General features: G+C 39.2%; 1 protein-coding gene across 1 annotated transcript in view; it reads right to left on the reverse strand.

Annotated features, from left to right (window-relative positions):
- Positions 1-21895, reverse strand: part of WWC2 (WW and C2 domain containing 2) — a 98694-nt gene that overhangs the window by 45950 nt on the left and 30849 nt on the right. Inside the window, exon 2 of the mRNA XM_026087739.1 lies at positions 12011-12120. Coding sequence (XP_025943524.1) covers positions 12011-12120 — 110 coding nt within the window. The remainder of the gene's footprint in view (positions 1-12010; positions 12121-21895) is intronic.

Here is a 21895-nt window from a genome sequence, read left to right on the forward strand (position 1 = left end):
TTTTTAAAGGTAGCTAAATGTTTCCATTGGTGACTGCAACAGGATGTCCTACTAGCTTGTCTGCAGCAGATACAAAGTATGCAACAAATACAGATTGTTAGCTAGACTGACAGTAAGATGTTATTTCCTCTGTTCAGGTGAAAAGCGAGCACTACTCACGAACACTGGAAAGCTCTAGGGTTGTATCTGTTCTAGCACAAGCTAACTGGGCTTTAATCACCAGGAGTAGAGAACAAAGAAATCCCTCATCGTGATCTCTCCAACAATTTCTATATTACTAGACAGGTAAATTCAAGTGGTCAGTTGTTTCTTGCAGAGAAAATGAAGATACATTGGCCACCGTTTTCTGTTCACTTCTGTTTCACTTATATGTGAACAGAAAACACTTCCTTAAAAAAATGTATCTTCAAACAAGTAAGAGTAGTATATCAGGCTCTATAAAGAGCACTGCTTAGATTCAAAAAATTCGTTCTATGCTAACTGCCTCTGTTCAACCACAATGCAAAATAATGATCCACAATAACAAAATGCACATACCCCAAAATCTAATACTCATGTTACACGTTCCTAATTTGACTTGTTTTTAGCTTCATTCAGCAAACTCACTTGTGAATCAAAATTACTCAAATCTATTAAGAGATCTTGATTTAAAACTAATTAATTTAATTTTAAATAAATTACTGCAAGTGCATAGTTAATAAATTTATGAAAAATTACAAACAAGGCAATTTATTTCCTCCTACTTTTAGAGATATGAGCAATTACCCACACTGGGGAGAAACCCTCTGAGACAGAAAGCACTTGAGGCCTGGTGCAGCGGAACTGCACAGCAGCAGGATGGTATGCTCCACCCAAGGACATTCCTGAATGCTGCAATTACCATACCCCTGTAACGTAAAAAAGCAGGCTGTGCTGGCTTTAACCATGATGCTATTAATGAAATACAATCTTCATGGCTAACTGCCAGCCAGGTTTGATGCACTTAAACTGAGCAATGTATTTGGCCCAAACAATAATTCAAAGCCAAAATACCAAGACTTTCTTTTACTGCCCTTGAAGCAAGTTCTAACCAAAAGAATAAACAAAACCTTTCAGGGCATAATATTACATGTGCCCTGTGTAATTATACATAAGAAATATATTATACATAGGATATTCAGGCACGTCAATTTTTTATGAGTTAATGTCAGATGTTATGTTCCTGTCTGCTATCAAGAAGCTCTGCCAAATTTTTTTTTTTTAAAGTCTACTTTAACAGAAGGAAACTATTAACTTATCTGCAGTAGATCATATTTCTCTAAAATACATGAAATCAAAACCCCACTAGAAAATCCCACAGGGAAGGGAATGGCTCCCTGGCACCCTAGTACTAGAAATGAGAGAACTGGACATTTTTACTACAGGATTAACAATATGTGGAAGCAATAGTTTTTCCAGCATCTCTGCTTGTCAAACAAAATAGTAGTGTTGACCGGCTCTAGAATGACCCACATCTAAGCTATCCTCAGACAGATAGGTTGTATTTAGGCAACAGGGTTAGAGAACAAGTACTCTCAAGGGGTCCCACAAACAAAAATGCCACAGAGATGCTAGATTGCTACTTGAGAAGGACACAGCAAGAGGAGAAAACATTACGGGATTATATTTTTCACTTTTTCACTGTTGTCTGTTTAATCACATGCCCCTCTTATGGCTGTTGGTGAACGTAACAGAATCATCATCTCAGAAGAGAGGCCCATGGCCCGGTGCCCAAGGGCAACCAGCTGACCTTGGCTGGAAACGAGGGCCAGGCCCAAGACCTGCACAACAGTTGAGTGTGTGATGATGAGCCAAAGACCTGCCTGTTTGACTTCCCCCACTCATTTTCCCATTGCCGTGCTTGTACCTTGCACGCATCTGCAGCTCCGAGATTGAGCACCAGATGCAAGCGGTCAACCTGGTCTGTGAGAGAGGAAGGCCACAAGGCTGCACTGAACGACAGGCACACCTCCGAAGCACCATGCCCAGGAGGCGCACAAGAAGGCATACTGCCCACCAGCAGCTGCGTGGCTGCCCAGCTGCACACCCAACACACAGGCACAGCTCCTTCTAGGCAGCAGAGCAGGTTGCAGTGTCATGTCACAGCTGGAGCTGCCATAACAGCCCCCTGCTTTTTGTCAGTGGTTTCCCCTACCTGGTCTCTAACTCCACTCCCCAGTGTTACACAGTCACATTTTCTCTTCCAGACAGGCTCTGATGCCCACCCAACCCACCACAAAGCCTTCTCAACTCACTAGCCCCACCAGAACATTCRCTGGGCCAAAAAAATAACATAAAACCAAACACAGCATTTTCTGGCAGGTTAGGCTAGTTGTGCCAGGCTACTGAAGGTCTGATGAACGCAGAGACAGTATAAAGGAGGAAGAAGCACAAGTTGGGGAAGGATTTTTTGGAACAGCGGAAAGCCACCAGATCTACTCATTCATAGTATTAACCTTCTCCTTCACAGACCAACATAGGGAAAACTTAGGCAACTTGGCACAGAGGGCTTATATATGGAAAGCAGGAAGCCTCAAATCAGGAGAATTTCAGGAAGGCTTCCAGACCTGGAAACCAGGGCTACAATGTAAGACAAGCAGTGACAAAACCGCAATAACTGAGCTGTGAAGAGGTAGTTTGACTGGCACAGCAGTGTCACACACAACAGGTTGTGCTCTGGGCCGCGTCACGCCACTCAGCTAGATACTCCATGTCAGAGTGGCAGTTTCTCTTTCTGAAATATTATGTGATTAAAAGATAACTTTATTACACCTGACATCTCTGGTTATCTTGCATCATAATTACATGGCTACTACCTCCAATCACACAGAACTCCAACTTTAATAGAACAACACAGGCCTCAAAATCACCAAACCATTAACTGACTATACTCCAGGTTACCCCATCACTGGTGTTTCCCCTAAATCCCAGCGGCTGAAGAAAAGCATTCAAAATCAATCCAGATAGGTCTTTGTATAGTCCCCAATGCCTCTGCTGTATTAGGATTACATCCTACTCCACTTCACAAAAGCTGTTTCAAAAGACAGGATATCTGAAACAACACTCTATGTCATGTTGGGGGAAAGTCCCTGGAAAAAGCTGCAGTCAAGTGAAACTAGGGGAGCCATGGTGAAAGAGTATGAGGATTTCAGTGGCATCTTTTTACATATTAGAAGCACAGAGAAGTCTTAAGATGGAAAGCACAAAACCAACACCAACTCTTTGATATATAACATCAGAAGAGGAAAACTGGTGTCTGATTACAGAATAACRCAAGCTGGCTTAATGGTGGGTGGTGAAAGTAATTTTATAAATAGGATTGCATAAGCACTACGGATATGTTTATTCTATGCGTATACTCCATGTTTCTTAATAAACAAACTGGCTTTCAAATTTCCAGTATTTTTGCCTGTAATCAGACAAAAAAAAACAGGAAAAAAAGGAGTGCAAATATTACTTCATCGTATTTCAACTGGCATAACAAATGTTGCAGGCAACTCAGATGCAAGGATTAATGAACAATAAAGGAGGCAAACAGACGAGCACTAGTTTCAGGGAGAATAACAAAAAAATGTGACTAGACTGGCTTAAGGAATGCAGTCATTGTTTACATGCCAGAGGCTTTCTGAAACAGTTTTTTCTTTTATTCCTTTTTTTCCCTTCCTCTTTCCCCTTTTTAAAATACTGACAATTCAAACTCAAATCATAAAAAAAGCAATTCCCACCTAAAACTTTAAGGAAGAACTCACACAGTAATATTAATATTGATGTATTTGTTCTATGGGTACTTTAAAACAATAGTGTATTACAGAGACAGCAGTTTCAATAAGACCACAGAGCCCTACAATATCACATACACTTTGGCTTCAGAATTATCTAAAACATTGTTGGACACTCAAAGAAAATCATGTTCTACTGCATAATAAGATAAAATATGAATTATGAAGAGAGACATGAAGAAAAATTAGGCTATTCAGGGTATGCCTCAAGTTCTCTACAGTTTGCTTCCTGCCACTGCCACTTGCCTTCTCTCTTCCAGACACCTTCCTCACTTTTCCATAAAATAATTCTGTGCTCGAATTTGAGAGAGAGAGAGAATGAGAACATCTTCCAGCTATACTAAATAAGCATGAGCAGATTTCCAAGAAATATTTATTCAGAAATTTTTACTAAGAAATATTGAACAACATGTTAGCCTTATGGCACACTGGTTTCCTCTAGACATTAGGTAACAATGACTATTTATCTCAGAGACAAGTGTGATAGAAATTCTGAGCATTTTGATCTACATTAGCCAGCCCTCAGTAGGTAGGTTATGTTCTACTGCTATGGCTGTCAGAATTATGATTCATATCCACAGGTATGATCTTTACATAAATTTTAAAAGTCATCAGGTGATCCTCCATCCAGAGCCTTCATTACCCTAGCCTTCTTCCTGTAGCCAGCATCAGATTACTCTAATCCCTTCCCACTATTATAGAGCTCTATAATGGCCAGAGAGCAGGAAAGTTTCCTAATTATAAATAAGATTCAAGATAAAACCTACTGCACTTGGATTTTGACCATGTATTCTTGCTGAACCCAAAGAATCTTTACAACTGGTCCCCAAATGCTTGCATGTCACCACTTTCTTAAAAGACTGATGGGTTGTGGGAACACATGGCACACACTTATGATCAAGAGATGCAGCTTTGCTCCCTGAAGCTAATGATAATTGCAGACTCATAGCAGGATTTTCAGATTTCTTCCCTCTCCAAGAATGCTATGTTACATACTTTCATAGATGCAGATGTACTAGAGTGTGAGGCTGGAGCAAAGACCAGCCAGTCTATCCACAAAAGTCCCYCTGTTAGATAAACCAGTCACACAGGCATAAGCTGGCATGAAAGCCTTAAAGACTATGACAAGGAATGGAGAACCTGTGGCTACAACACTGTGTCAGAACTGTCAAACAGTGTAGGTAAACGACTAGGATTTTAAATTTTAGTAAAGAAGAAAATCAAGTGGGGAAACAGGAACCTCCAATGAATTCTAGTCTCAAACCAAGCAGATGCAAATTCCTACCTCTATACTTCCTGACCTTTTAGCATCATTCTGCCTCTTAATTTTCTTTTTCTTCATGGATGAATCAGCAGTAGAAAGCAGCCTCTGGGAAAGGACTGAAATGTGCAGGATAGGGAGCAGGGAGAACAATTATCATATTAAACACAAAGTAAAGAATGGCAGAAAGAAAGTGGATGAATTACAGCTAGGTTAGGAGTAGCTATTCCCTCCTATCTTTATCTTTTAAATACTGTTACCCTGTTCCTTTCTATAATACCCTTGTCACCAAACAGTGCCAACAGCACCGTACTTGTTTTATAAGTTAACTACACCAATGCCATGAAGAAGAAAACCTCTTGCCTGGTTATTCCTGAGCCTGAAAATAAGAACTGGAAGTCAAGGAGATGACTTGTTTAGGAATATGTCAGGCTCTGAAAGCAAGGCAGAACATGTCTCCCAGTCCAGGATCCTCTCAGACTATTCATACCAAGTCAAAAACAGAAGTCTTTCAAATAAGCAGAGGTCTTGCAGAGGATTTAGAATCACAACCTTTATTCTCTGAATCCAGTAAATTGTCAGAATGTAAAGGAAACTAGCCTGTTGAGCGCTGTTAGTAATATTTCTGGAAATGAACTAGTCATATTACAAGATAATCTCTCAAATTTCAAGCATTTGAGAACACAAATCAGAATCTTAACACTTCAATGCAAAATTAATGCTTACTGTAATAATACACTGATATCTCTAATAGCGTTAAGGCAAATCAAAATTTGGTCATAGACTAATATATTTCTGCACAATCTACACTCGCTAGCTTGTTGTTGTTGTTCTCTGACTTTAGACCCGGAGGTCAGTCATCCGACCCTATCCAGAAACAAATCAAAAGTCACCATAAGATGCAGATTCAGTTAAAAAAAAAATGGCAGTATGGTGCTGCTATTTGGCAGTACTACAGTTGAAGAACAATCTTGCTGATCACAAAGAGCTGTACCAAGGACTTCTCTTATCATGCTTCCTTCCAAACTGAAAACACAAACCCACTGACTGAAGTTCAACTATTTATTCATGATAAAAAAAGTCTACCTTAGAGTAATCCCCATAGACAGTAGCTTTTGAGAAATTTTCTAAACATATAATTCTAAATAATTTTACTTCTAAAGTAGAAGTCTAATTAATTGAAAATTAAAAAAAAAAACCCAAAACATAGAAAACAAACAGCTGCTAGACCTTGACAGGCCACAGTTAAAATTGAAGAACAAAAACACCCAAAACCAAATTACGGTTCTCAGTGAGGAGGCCTGAATTTACTACCAATTACAGCAACTATCGCTTAATACTGTATTAAATCAGCAAAATCACAAATTGATGTCATGGTAAATGGCACATTTACTAATTGTTTATATTAGGCTGAAAGTAAAAGCTGTTCAAAAAAGCTAGTATCATACTTAAAAAAAAAAAAAAAGTTTTATAGTGATGGGAGCTCACAAAATTCAAGGAATAAAGTCCAAAATATAAATTAGCAAAGCATAAATTTACATAAAGGTATTAAAAAACACAACAACACTACCATTTTGCAACTATATACATGCTATTTACATAGTATGTAAATGAAGCATCTCATAAAATATTTTCAAGATTAGCCACAAAACATCTTAAAACATAAACAGTTTCCTTTATGGGTCAAATGAAGTAAGAAAACAAACCAAAAACCCCTCTTAAGTATTTTTTGGTTTGACAGTAAGATTACTCATGTAGCTGTTTACAGTGGTTTCATCAGGAAAACTGTGGATCTTCCCTACCCTCCTGACAATAAAAAGCAGTTAGGAACTAAAGCACGTCCTATTTGTTTGAGAAGTTTGATTTTGTTGTAAAAAGAGTAAGATTAAAAAAAAACAAAAAACCCTCAACACACCCATTTGATGCATTCCTAGCAGTAAATAAATAATAAGACAGACAGAGAGCCCAGTCTAAGTTAAGTTGATTCACATTGGCAAAATTTCTTATACACAATACTGATTTTCATTCAGTTCCAATTACTTCAGATTAATCTCTTACTATATAATCCTGATACCGACAATAAGGTCTTCCACCTATCTAGTGTACCTCTGCATTATTTGAAATTTTAGGCTTTTGTTTTATATCTTGACAGATCTAAGCACAAAACTTCCAGGCAGGAATTAGGTTTGCAGACACCTGGCCACCCATTAAGAACTAAGATAGAAAAGAAATCTAGAAGTGTACAAACAGGTATCATTTCTTAAACACCCAAATAAAGAGTTCATAATATCCAAAACACAGCTTTATGTTGCTGTCGTAGATGCACTAATTACAGATGCCATATAAAAAACTACACAAAAATAGGCTGACTGTTTCCTAGCTTCACAATCTGAGATGTCATTCATTCAAGAAAGCAAAGGGACAACATAGTCAACAAATCTAATTTACTTATTTCAGTGAAAGTTGCAGGTACTGTAGGCCCATACCCTTCAGCATCTAAAATCTGCAAACAAGCATGCTTACAGTCTGAAAGTCTGCAACACTGGCCATCCTCACACTTGAGCTCCCCAACCCAGCCCATGGTTCCCCACACAAGAAACAGCTTCAGTGCCTAAAACAACTCCCCCCCTCCACACTTGCCCTCCATCACCACCTACGCCCTCCCCATCTGAGGCCCCCCAAGCTCTCAGGACCTCCTTACCACCTTCCTTCTGGCCCTAAAGAAACAGATTTCACTCTACAGGTTCTCTCTCTTCTTGCTCCCAAGCCCTTCCACCGCTGTTCGCCAATACGCATCCCACGCGGCGATGCCGACAAGAGCCGAGGCGGCTGGGGGAAGGAAGGAAGGGGAGGGGGAACGGCAGCACACACACCTCAGGAAGCACAATGCTTCCCACCATCCTTGTTCACTACACGCACATTGTGCCGACACAGCGCAGGGGCAGGAACCAGAGCAGGCAGCGACTACCTTCAGCTGCCACTGCCATCTAAGAAGTGCACGTGGAAACCACAGYCTCAAAATCAAAACTACCTCCTGACAAGCAGGTGCAGGGTTTGACAGTTCAAGGCTGTAGTTTCAAAACACTTAACCAGCGCTACTGCAATTGGCTGCTGTCCCCCGTTGCCTTCCACCCGACTTTGATACACCTGTATTATTCCTACCCCCAGGTCACCTTACCTCCCTTACCTGCATAAATAGGAGTGTGGAAAGGAGAACAAATAGTGACTTTTTTTCCATGCCGGATTAGATTCCACTCAAATCAGCTCCCCGATCTGATTCACTGTCTGGCCAGGCAAATGTTCACGCCAGTATTAGCAAAAATATTTCAGGGACAGAATAAAAGGCCAGAGGTAGAAATAGAGCAGGACCATTTATTTCAGAGATTATATCAGCTTAAAAGTGTTTGCAAATCCAAGCAATACCAGCATAATCCTGGCATAAATACCAGCAATTACCAGCATAAGTATTTTCATCTTAACCACCTGAAGTCTGATATCAAAAATCCTGCAGAAGAATTTGGAAAATGCAAAAGTGATGACTTTGCCTTTAAATACATGAAATGAAGTAGAATAATAAGTTTGGGTTATTTCTGGCATTGCTTAAGTTCCTAACCATGTTATTCATTAAAGTTAGTAAAGGTTAGCAAATTAGACATCTAAAGAGGATGAACACACAAGTACAGCTACGCAATGAGCATTATAAGAGTGAACAGCACAAGCTAAAATCTTTGGACTCTCCTGAAGGAGAGAGCCTGCAAGAAAGGAACTCCTCAGTCCCTGGTCACCAAATAACATCTCTTCAGGCAGCCCTCTGACAAAAGGTGCTACTGAACAACAAGCTAAGCATTTAGGTCCTTACGGTATTAGCTACCCACATCATATGCATGTTCTGCCTTGACAGATGGCCTGTAATCTTGTCTCCCTCGAAGCTGAAAGCATCACATTAAACTCCTAATTGGAGTAAAATATTCATAAAATAATGACCTCAGTCAGTGTTTCTCAAAGTGGGCTGCATCATCCTCCATTTCACTTGCTGGAAAGCAGCTCTGCAGAGAAGGACCTGGGGGTCCAGGTGGACAAGTTGACCACGAGCCAGCAACGCGCCCTGGGACAAAGAAGGCCAATGGTATCCTGGGCTGCATTAGGGAAAGCGTTGCCAGCAGGTCGAGGCAGGTGATCTTTCTCCTCTATCCAGCCCTCGTGACGGCACATCTGGAGTGCTGGGTCCAGTGCTGGGTTCCCCAGTAYAAGAGAGACATAGACATACTGGAATGAGGCCAATGAAGGGCCACTAAGATGATTAAGGGACTGAAGCATCTCTCATATGAGAAAAGACTGAGGAAACAGTCCCAGGACTGTTGAATCTGGAGAAGAGAAAACTGAAGGGAGAATCTTACCAAAGCATATAAATATCTGGAGGGAGGGTGTAAAGAGAACAGGGGCAGACTCTTTTCAGTGGTGTCCAGTGACAGGACAAGAGGCAACGGGCACAAACTGAAACACAGGAAGTTCTGTCTGAACACAAGGAAAAACTCTTTTACTGTGGTTTTTTTTTTTCCTAATTATTTATCATCATTAGTGATCTCTATACTATGTATTTCAGCAGCAACACGTGCACCCCAGTCAAGTGAACTAAAAGTTGTAATCTCCACATTTGGCATGTCAGACAAATGACCTGCTTATAATACACTTAGGAAGGTTACCTCCCAGCAGCTCAGAGTGCTCTCACCAAAACACTGTGCAAAATACCGAGCACAGAGCTAAAACATACTGCTTTCCAAAATAAGAAGTCTCACCAAGATTGCTACAAAGCAACACATATTAATATAACAGGAGCCAAATACACTACCAAATGATGGGTGAAAACCACTAACTATACCAAAGCCCAAACTATACTTTTGTCCTCCATAATGCATATTAACCAAATAGAAACAAACACCTAGCTAGCCATACTTGTTTGTTCCAGCCAGACAAATGTGTATAGATGAATATACACAATTCTTCTCTATTAAGCGGAAGTCTCACTGCTTGCACTATATTAGAATTTTCACGAGAATTTGGAGACCATGCTGTCCAAGCCTCAACACTCTACACATGTGAAGCAGAACTTGACCCATAAATAGCTTATAACATCCAGAAAGTCTTCTTCAATGCACAGAAATGGCTTTTAACGCAGAGAAAATATTTAATCTTTCTAAAAAACAAGCAACAAAACTACAAGGCTGAGGTTTTTAGAACTGACTAGAAATTTTGAGTGTCTGTGGAATACAAGAGCAYGATTACCAGAGCAGTGATCCGAAAGCGCTTTCAAAACACCCCAAAACACTGATCATCTATTTTAAAATTCTGTATTTTGAAGCTTTATAATTTTAACCCAAAGCAAAAAAAAGAAGTTAATGACAAGTTTTCTCTCAGAATAGCATTTATTTTCAGAGACAAATCCTTTTCTTTCTTGAGCCTTTGAGTTCAGTCAAGTATGTCCCTATTTTTTCCAGTTCAGAAATGTTTAAGTCACAATAATACCACATGTAAGATCAGTGGACTCTCATTGTTCTTCCAGTAAACAGGACTTTAAAACCCAAAATGAGGTTATTGGATGGGATTCAGTTCAAGATTAAGATTAGGTGTCTACCTGAAGGTGTCTGACAAGCACAGTAGATATTGAAATTCCTATTCTAGTTAACAGAGTTCCAGTCCAAGCCAACCAGTAGAGCTTAAATCAGCTCCTCTTAGAAGCAGACACCCAGCCAGTCAGCTAAATCACACTTTACACTACATTAACTGTATTGACTAGATCGCTATTCACTATAATAGGAGCTCAGACATCCCAGACTTGATTCAGGTGCCCGTACCTTTGGGGTAACTGTGGAGTAACCGTGGAGTAACCAGCCTCATCTCCAGCTCTTGTTCCAGAAGACCACTGGTCCTTCACCATCCCTGCGCTGTATCTACTGACCTTGTGCATTTGTCTCTGCTAAACTAAAGCATTTCAAATGGCTATAGATACCTATGCTTAGGTAACTACACAGTGCTGCTAGCAGAGATGCAGGCACCTCCACTCAGGTACTGATCTCAAACAGAATCCCTCCTATGTTACTGAAGGTAATTTCTGACAAAACAGAGAAAGGTATCAACCAATATGCAGTGACAAAAAAAACAGAAGTGCTTTCAGGAGAAGGTTAATTTAAATAAGCCTAACACATGTATTTCAAAAAAATTTTTTTTATAGTTTTGTATGGTTAGGCATAATTCTCATGCAATTAGGAATATACATAGAAATAGATCCTGTCATCTTGTACCAGTAGATTTTCTTGTGAGCCTTTTGAAGCCAATAATGTTATATCAAAAGACAAATTTTCCCCAACATTTTGATTCCCCATTCCCTTTCCAATTATTACAGAATACAGCAGTATTTACAGCTGGGAATGTATTCTACAATATGTTGTACTTAGAATTACAATACATTTGTCAGATCTCATATACAAATTACATCAAATAAACCTCCTTACTCCATTCTAGCTAAACTACAATAGCTCCATTCAGTGGTTAGATTTAAGCCAATTTCCGTTACTCATATCTAACTATCTCCATCAGTGTGCATTTCTGAATATTTAAAAATCACCAAACATCCTATACTTTATAGATACCAACAGATGTAAACTATCTTTATTTACTGTACATTACATGGACTTCTTCTGCAGAAAAAGATAAGAGTCACGTGCATAATTTTGAGTCAGCTTCAATACATCTGCAACCATCCCCAGCAAGCCTGTGCACACAGGATAATTTGCCTATTGAACAACAGGAATTGTTGCTATAACTAAAATTCTCTTGCAAGAAATCTTTACCTACTCCTACTCTAGTTCATGAGCCTATTTAGGAGCTTGTCAGAAAAGCCTAATCTAGATGAGCTTTTTTATATAATCAATACAGTGAATAGAAAAATACTTACGGTTGACATGATCAATATAGTAGACACCAATCTGAGGATCGTATGCAGCTTCCCATCCCCAAGGCAGTTCATCCCCAACACAATCCGCGAATGACAAGGGTTTCGTTAACCTAAAAAGAAATAAATGAGTTAGAACTATAGGTTTTCTCTTCCCTACATATCTGTTTGTTATTTGTATTAATTCTTATTGTGACAAATACTAAAGAAGGAGTTTATCAGATAGCAGTGACAAAAGAGAATAAGTTTTTTCTCAATGTTTAAGCTCTTAATTTTCTTTCCCCCATTCCATCCTTCTGAATTTATTAACTCCAAGAACATTAAATAAATTATTGCAAACATTTTCCTGTACGAGAAAATTTGCTGCAACATCTTCCATATCTGACAGTAATTAAACAATAACTAATAGGTTGCAAACATGCAGCTGATAAAACAGAAATTAGAACATAGGTTTAACTTAGAAATCATTGACCCACAAATAAACCATTATTAACGTTATTATTGATGGATCTGACCCATCAATTCCTTAAGTAGGAATAAACTATAAACTAGGGTTGCAGAAATTACAAAGAACCAACAGGGACAAAGCTCTTACATTCCAAAATTTCTGCAGAGGGGGGACAGATTTAATCTTTAAATCACAAACATGTCTCCACTTCCTCATATTTATCCAAACAAAGTTCATAACGTAATCACATGAACATACTTAATATAAAGTTTCTAAACAAATTCAGAAACATAAGGCAAATTTGCTAGCTTATTGGCTATTATAAACTGCTGCGSAAGACCTGTAAACTTAAACACAATGAAAAAATGTTAGAAAATGCAAGTGAGATCACCAACATGAAATTACATCTGGGTCACTATGGATTACAAGGCAGTTCAGAAGAAAAAAAACTAAAAAACCAAAAACACACACACACAAAAATTGTGAGAAAAGTTCTTTTAATTGGAAGAGGTGATCATGAAACTGGCCAGCCACAGTCACTTTTCTCAGTACAATGAAGAAAATTAGCTTCTGTGGTACCTATTTTCCTTCTTTTCAAACCAAACCCAGTATGTCTATGCTGTCTCACCTTCAAAGTCCAAGAGTTTCCAGGTAGGAACATCTCAGAAAAAAAATGACTGTAAGCTTTGAGGCCAGACACGGCAGGAACTCATGGTGTATATATTAAGAATTTCAAGCACCCTTTTCCACAATTTGCTTTTCCTAATGCAAATATTGTAAAGTCATTAAAAACACAGATAAACAARATAATAAAGAGGATGTTTTTCTTCAAAGGGGTAGTCTTCTCACAAAAGGTCTTTGGCTCAAAAGCCAAGAGAGCACCAGTGCAATAACAGCATATATTCCATACGTAAAAGAAAAAAAGAGGAGAAAAAGAAATTGGAAAAAAAAGCCAAATTACATAAAGTATCTGACGTAAAACCCACCTATTGGAAAATACATGAAAAACATTTTTTAAAAGTTGTACACGCTGTACCAGGGAAGCTGCACATCCAAAAAATTACTTCCTTTTCTAAAGGATACCTTAAATGGACACGATCCTCCCTTCCGCATTAGGACACAGGAGAGGACACCCCACTGAGGCTAATAGGGTAAGCTCCCCACCGAACTCCAGGGAAAGACCCGTTATCCAGAAGGGCCGTAGCTCTCGTGGGGCAGCCCAAGCCTATAGCTTAATGCCCTCCCACTGTTGACATACATTTTTAAATCCAGACATGGCGCTGCTCTGAGTGAGGCTGTTGCAAGCAGCAGCAGCCTGGCCTGGTCACCCCACTCCTCGTCCTCGCTTCCCTCTCAGTGCAGCAGCTGGGCCGGCCGCCAGGCCAACAGCACAGCAGCCCTTGCCCAGCACTGCCACGTCAAACACACCTGCCCAAATGCTACCTTCTTAATCATTACCAGCATCACAGCAAAGATTACTGGTTTGTTTGCAAATAGTAACAGCTAGACAGCATRAGGTGAATCTTAGGAAAGCAAGAAGCCTTTTAAAGCCAGGATAATGCACACAATCAGAGCACCTTCTGATTAGCCTCAGCCAGGCTGCCCGCGGCGCGCAGGGCCAACAGCGGAGGGAAGGCAGGGTGCCTACACTACAGAGTTCCCAGGCCATTACTCAGAGGAAGCACCGATCACGTAAAATCAACAACTCTTTAGTGAGTTTGGTTAGTCATGTGGACCAGTGCCAACTACCAGGGAGCATCTTGCTGTAAAGAAAGTCCTGCCTCAAGTTAGAATACCCTTTTAGATTTTCATAAAACATTTCTTAAACTACATAAAAATAAAAGAGAGCTCAACTTCATCTTTAGCTTTAATGATATTAATACAGATACAAGTCTCAGAGTTCAAGTCAAAAATACTTGAAATGCAATATAGCAGAGTAGGGATCACAACAAACTAGTATAAACATACACAGATGGCCTCTAATAAGTTCAATTAAAACTCTGCATAAGTGTTTAATACTTTCAAAGGGATACAACACAACTAGCCACAATCACAAAAAGTGATTTTTTTTAAACCACCTCTACAGGAAGGATATAATCCCAAGTACTATCCTGACTTTTCATCTACACGCCACACCAATTTTATTTTTAAGCAAATATTGACTTATTTCTATTATAGGTCATTCTACAGGTCAGACCTACAGAGCAGAATGACTCCAGAATGATGATAATTCATCTACTCTGGTCAGTTGGATGTTCTACCCAGCTGTCATCACCTTTCAGAAGTGAGGCACCATGAGAATGAATAGCAGCTGTCTTCTCTTGCCAGACACTCAATAAATTAAAGCAACACTAAAGGACAGAGGAAAAGTACTTGGGTGACCCGCTCTAGGCCTTAAACAAAAACAGAAGAAAGAGGGAGACAAACAGGCAGATGTACGTAAGTACAGCAGAGAGGACAAATTCTGCTCTGCTGGATCATGCTACACATCACAGCCTTAAGATTTGAACTATGTTAGAAGAAATGTTCCTGAGTAGATTTTTAAAACATGACAAAGGTTGTGCATTTCAAGATCACAATTACTTAACAGTGTTACATCTCAACCCTCTCTCATTTGTTCCAGCCTTTTGATAGCACAAGCTTTTTGAGCCAGACCCTGGCTTTTACAATTGAGCAGCAATCAGTCTGGTTTCAGCCCTCAGAACTGTCCCAACACAAATATTTTCTTGTAAGAGAAAGGTTGGAAACAAAGAGATATGAGACATAACTGGAAAGGAAATAATACCTGAAAGGAAGGACTGAAGGCTTTCGATACTGTCCCCCATAACATCCTCATAGGTAAGCTCAGGAAGTGTGGGCTGGATGAGTGGACAGTGAGGTGGATGGAGAACTGGCTGAATGGCAGAGCTCRGAGAGTTGTGATCAGCAGCACAGAGTCTACTTGGAGGCCTGTAGCTAGCGGTGTCCCCCAGGGGTCAGTACTGGCTCCAGTCTTGTTCAACTTCTTCATCAATGACCTGGATGAAGGGACAGAGTGCACCCTCAGCAAGTTTGCTGACGATGATACCAAACTGGGAGGAGTGGCCGATACACCAGAGGGCTGTGCTGCCATTCAGAGAGACCTGGACAGGCTGGAGAGGTGGGCGGAGAGGAACCTCATGAAGTTCAACAAAGGCAAGTGCAGGGTCCTGCACCTGGGGAGGAACAACCCCATGCACCAGTACAGGTTGGGGGTTGACCTGCTGGAAAGCAGCTCTGCCGAGAAGGACCTGGGAGTGCTGGTGGACACCAAGTTAAGCATGAGGCAGCAATGTGCCCTTGTGGCCAAGAAGGCCAATGGTATCCTGGGGTGCATCAGGAAGAGTGTTGCCAGCAGGTCGAGGGAGGTGATTCTCCCCCTCTACTCAGCCCTGGGGAGGCCACATCTGGAGTACTGCGTCCAGTTCTGGGCTCCCCAGTACAAGAGGGATGTGRCACTACTGGAGCAAGTCCAGCAAAGGGCTACAAAGATGATTAGGGGACTGGAGCATCTCTCTTATGAGGAAAGACTGAGAGAGCTGGGCCTGTTTAGCCTGGAGAAGAGAAGRCTGAGAGGAGATCTTATTAACGTGTACAAGKATCTGAAGGGAGGGTGTCAAGAGGATGGGACCAGACTCTTTTCAGTGGTGCCCAGTGACAGGACGCGAGGCAACGGGCACAAACTGAAACACAGGCGCTTCCATCTGAACATGAGGAAAAACTTCTTCACTGTGAGGGTGACAGAGCACTGGAACAGGTTGCCCAGAGAGGTTGTGGAGTCTCCTTCTCTGGAGATATTCAAAACGCACCTGGATGCAATCCTGTGCAATGTGCTCTAGGTGACCCTGCTTGAGCAGGGGGGTTGGACTAGATGATCTCCAGAGGTCCCTTCCAACCTCAACCATTCTGTGATTCTGTGAAGGAATCTCACCTGTGTGAGGATCATCATCTGTGACATAACAACATATGATAGGCAGATCCCCCTCGCATTCATTAACCATCACCCAAGAAAAATGAGGTTTATTGCACCATAATAGAGTATTAAATGCTGTGTTTCAGGACACTGATGTTCTCAGATAGTTTGTAATACTACTTTGGTTTGTGGTTATGAATTTGCAGGTTCTTAAAAGATTGTGTATATTGAAAAAAGGAAGGATGCCTTAAAAGTCCACATTTAGTATAGTGTGAAGTTTAATTAGTTAACAAAACACTTTTTTAATTGATATTCATTTAGCTCAAATATTCTCACATATGGGCATTATTATCTTTGCGGGGGGGGGGGTGTTCAACCCTATAAATTCCAGGCAAGTGAAGACTAATTTATCAGCTTTTAGCTCATATATAACATTTTTTATTTTCTCAACACTATGTTGCTGCAACACTCCATTTCAGCATATGGGTTGAAGTGTACTCTCAGGACTGAGAGAACAAGTGGATGCATGTAACAAGAAGTAGATACTCATAAAAGAATCAAGGAGCATTCTCTAATTCCATTACATAAACAGCATATAATTAGGCTATCACCAATTACTTCACAGATGCCCTGGGAAACCTAGGAGACAAATACATCTTGCAAATTGAGAAGCTGCACTACCATCTCAAATCCATATTTTTCTTTATAGTTTTCAAAATATAGTTAGCTAAGTCTTTAAAATGAAAAGTAGATTTTGCAGTGATATGTGCATTACCATGAACAGTCACTACTGCACTATCTGCAGTCATGCCTATAAGAATAAGGCTGTATATGTATCTAAGGTTAACGATGTTATAAATGGAAACATAACTACTTATGGACTGTCAAAGCTATATAGTTTCATTTGGACCAGTTTGCATACTCTCTTGCTTAATGTAGTACCTTCTAGACCACAAAAATATTTGGAAGGCAAGTTTTTCTCTAAGTTCAGGTCCAAGAAAAATGAGACATTTACTGCATATACTAGTGAATGTTGTCTCTGTGTCAAGACACAGACAACCTATGGTATTCCATACTTCTTTGACCTATGATTATCAATGTACATGTTCTTAAAAATGTATACACATGTATACATACACACACACACATTTTTCAACACATTATTCCATGCAAGAAGGAAAACTTAGTTCTGTTGCATTCCTTTTCTGATTCCTTTTTTCTCCAAAATCTATCTAGGACAAAATCAATTACAACACTGAAGCAGAGGTTACCCATAGTGTGATTAAGACTCTGCCTTTCCAACAGAGAACTCTGGACTTTGTTTTTTGTTTTCTTCTAAACTCAGCTGAGACCAATACCACTGACCTTCTAAGCATATTCCAAGGCTTTTTGTCCTCTGAAGGACTCTGAGTAAAGCTAGAGATATTCTGCTTAGAGTCCTTGTTTGTATCAATTCTGCAAGACTGATGTACTGTGATTTATAATAAATGTGCTAGAGGATGGGGGTAAGAGAGAAGAGAAAGGTTACAGCAGGCAGAAATCAGAAAACTGAAAAATTCAGACTCTATTTTCCCCCTCAATTACAAAGGGGAAAAATACACATTGATAAGAGCTACACAAAAAATACCTGACAGTTACGAACAGGTTCATCTTAATCTCTTTCAAAATGACTTCCAAAAATATCTGCTTTGTTGCGTAGTGCTTGACCTACAGGCAAGAGACTTGGAGTTTGGAATTCAATTATAACGAGGGTCAGTGCTCAACTTCTATAGCAACTTCAACATGCATTTGAAAACTTTCTCCAAATCCCAATTATTCCCTAAAAAATTTACCCAAAATGATCTCATGTTCTTTGGAAGGTAGCAAAATGCAGTGTGACATTTACCTGAAGTATTGCACAGATTAAAATTCATATCCATTCATTCCATATACAGAATTATAAGTAACAATGACACATCATGCATTCGGTCTTACARTGCAGTACCTGCTATTACTTTTTTTTTTTTAAATCAACTCCCAACTGTTCTGAAAAATATACATCTTTACTCCACACTCTAGGAATTGACAAGACAAGACACAAATAAGTTATCATTTAGACATGCAAAAATGATTATCTATTAAAATATAACTGGAGAAATCCAAGATGCAAAGACCACATGCCCATCTACCTGAAATCTGACTCACTTGACTATGTACATTCTTACAAAAGGATGTACAGATGACTTTCCAATAACACAACACAATAGCAACAAACTTTTTTCTACCTCTGAGGGCTTCCCTACAAATATTTTTAATTACCACAAAGACACAGAATAGGAACATAAGATCAGTGTCAGCTAATTTATTTAAAATTTTTGCAAGAGAGTGACCTAAAATGTTACATCCTCCTTTTGATCCTAATTATTACACCAGCTGGCAATATAAGAAGAACATTTCTAACCTTTCAGGTAAGTCAGTCAGCAGTTCAAACAGGAAAAAAGTGGTGCTCATTTGCCTTCTGTTAATTGTAAAGAGTAATAGCTTATAAAATGCATGAAAATAACAGTTTAACGGTTTTTCCTTCCTGACTATGCAGATTTCTGTTTTCTGCTTACAAAATGCACATCTCTTGAAGGAAAATGTTGCTGATTTGTTGAAGTGGCTAGGTAAAGGTGTATACATGAAATGTGATCACTATGGTATTTGCTAGTTGTTGACATCAGATTACGCAGTTACACCTGAACAGATTAGCTCATGAAGTGCTAACAAGGAAAGAGCATGAAGAACTTCTCACTACAAGCTCAAGACCGATAAATGTAAAGATTGCAATTAACTGACCAGGCAAAGGAATGCATAAAGAGAGAAAGAAAAGCATTCTAAATCACACACTAGAATTCTAATATAGCACTCAAATTGGATATTACTATCCATTCACATCTTACCAACTTTCTAATGCTGCTGGCATTGTGAATTGGAAGGTCTATAAACACATCTTCTAATCCTATGCCAAATTTCCTCCCAAATAGGGATTTAATTCATTTCTGGCCCCCAAGATGGTTTTCTTATATAAAAGTCAGGGGCACAATTCATCTCATCTAACTTTAGACTTCCAAAGTTAAGTATCTAACCTGTATTACTCATTTAGGTTCCCTAGAGAGGATGATTCATCACACCTAATTTAACCTGAGGATGAATCACACACTGAAGGTTTCCCTCTTTTTCTACTGACTAGAGAAGAAACCTAGATGTATGGCTCCTTTGCCTACGCATTAACTAAATTGTGGGATGAATACCATCCAATGTAGCAGAGTCCATACAAAACAGCAAAGGAGACCAAGCTTTAACTCCACATTGCAGGTTAGCATTGGAAAGCAGCAATGCTGCTCACTATGGCTAAGGTCATTATCCATTAACTGCACAAGTTACATTAATTAAGGAAGCCAATTTTCACTTTTATACAAATTACAGTAGCTGAAGCTGCAACAAAATGTTTATTATCTATTAATAATATTGTTGTCAGTTCCCTAACTTTAAAAAGTGATAACTGATCGATCTATCTCTATACACAAAGGCATAGATTTTGCATGCCTATAAGATAAAACACCTTTTCACTATATTCTTTGTTCATTCAGGTCTATAAACTAGCAAATTCCACACACAATTTCATTCTCCAAAAAGCTCATTCATGTTTCTGCTGACACTATGTTTCTAAACACCATGCTTTTAACATGGTAGTGCCTTCCATTCAGATACCAAGTCCCAGTCCAAGACATTATGTGCAATCTTTGTATTGCTTAGGTACATTGTCTTTTAATAAGGGCATAATTAAGATACAGTACTACTTTATTGAAGGTATTACTTCAAAAGAGTGAGTAAGTGGGCATCAACAACAAGTTACAATACATCAAACAGGGACTAGCATGGTAGTGGCCCCCATGTTGCCGTAGTGGTGGGTCTTTAAACATGGCAAGGTTAAGTGTGTTTACCTTGCTCACAAGGTTTGCTCAGTCATTTTTCAGTGAACATTAACAACTGCCCATATTTAAAAGACAGCAAGCATGCCAGTTATTTACACCAATAMAGAATTACTAAGTGCAGTTAAAATTAAACATCAACCCATTCTTTAATTATGAAAAATTTGCAGTAATATCAAATTATGCTGCTTGTGCACCATTAATGTAAATCTGTTTCATACTGTATACTCATGCACAGAACAGCATAGGTTTATATTCAAACAGCAACATTCCTAGGATTTACCTGTAGCAGTACATTGATAGTACTGTGACCTCCTTTCTTATGTCAAACTAGATGCTCAGAAGCTAACCACAGCGAATAAAGGCACAGAGAAGTTATACACATTTAACAGACAATGATTTATTAAGTCAACCAATAAGTATTTCATGGACACATTTAACATATTTCCACTCACTTTTCAGATCTCAGATCATATTGCTCCCGATAAGACAAAGAAGGGCAAAACAGTCAAATTTGTACATAAAGAATTGAAACTTTACATAATTGGGCACTGATTCTAGATTATTAAGTTCTCTAAAAATCATAGAGGTCTTGTATCTTCTTTAATAGCTTGCAACTGCTATCCTATGATTATTTTATATACTTGAATACTTATGACAGACAATAGGCCTTAAAGAAATACATTTTGGGGGTTTTAGGGTTTTTTTGTAAATGAAAATGTTGACACATATGGATAAGTCCTTACAGTAAGAAACACAAATAAATAAACTGTAAGATCATCACCTGACAGCAAAACAGCATGGCAGGATGTAATGTGGGTATGTACCACTGGGAGAAGGAGCTCTTGAGACTGTTTTACAAGCTCAAAAACTTGGCTTCCAGTACTGAACACTTTTTGATGGTGGTTTACAATGATATTTCCCAGCATTATTATTAGAAATGAGCTATAGGTTTGTGTAGACAGGACCAGAGCACATTCAATAATGTTTCAGGGAACATGATTGAGGTTTGGAAAAAAACAGTTCCATTAAAAAGCTCTTGTCTAGCTACCCAGTAGAGAAGGTCAGCAGAATACTGTGTTCAGGTAGCAGACAAAGATCAAGGAGAAAGCAGACAATCTTTTTTCCTTCCTTAAGCCATTTCTGATCTCTTAGGGTTTTTTCCTTATTTAAGATACTGAATAAATGGTTTCTTCTTGGTAATTTAGGCAAAGTACTCAAGTCTGCTTTGAAATGTTTTGCTGAAAAGAGCAGTATGCTGAACGGTGTCTTAGTTCTCATTAGAGAGCCCTTCAGAGACACTGTTACATTAGTGCTACCATGTGAAATGGCAGTATCAGCCTGTTATCAGTTCTGACTGTTTGTTACTGCTACATGGCCTTCTTGAAGGCCAGCTGTTGTACCATGGCACACCACATTTCATAGTATTCAATAAAGACTGCTTAGAAATAGCAAGCTAATGTTTCAACAGTAAATTTTTTGGAGACAAGCACCAACTACAGTAGAAAATTGCACTCCGTTCCTCAAGCATTTTTCCAGCAACTGCTCTCCTTGAR

The sequence above is a fragment of the Apteryx rowi genome, unplaced genomic scaffold (assembly GCF_003343035.1).
Source record: "Apteryx rowi isolate R43461 unplaced genomic scaffold, aptRow1 scaffold_73, whole genome shotgun sequence".
NCBI lineage: Eukaryota > Metazoa > Chordata > Aves > Apterygiformes > Apterygidae > Apteryx > Apteryx rowi.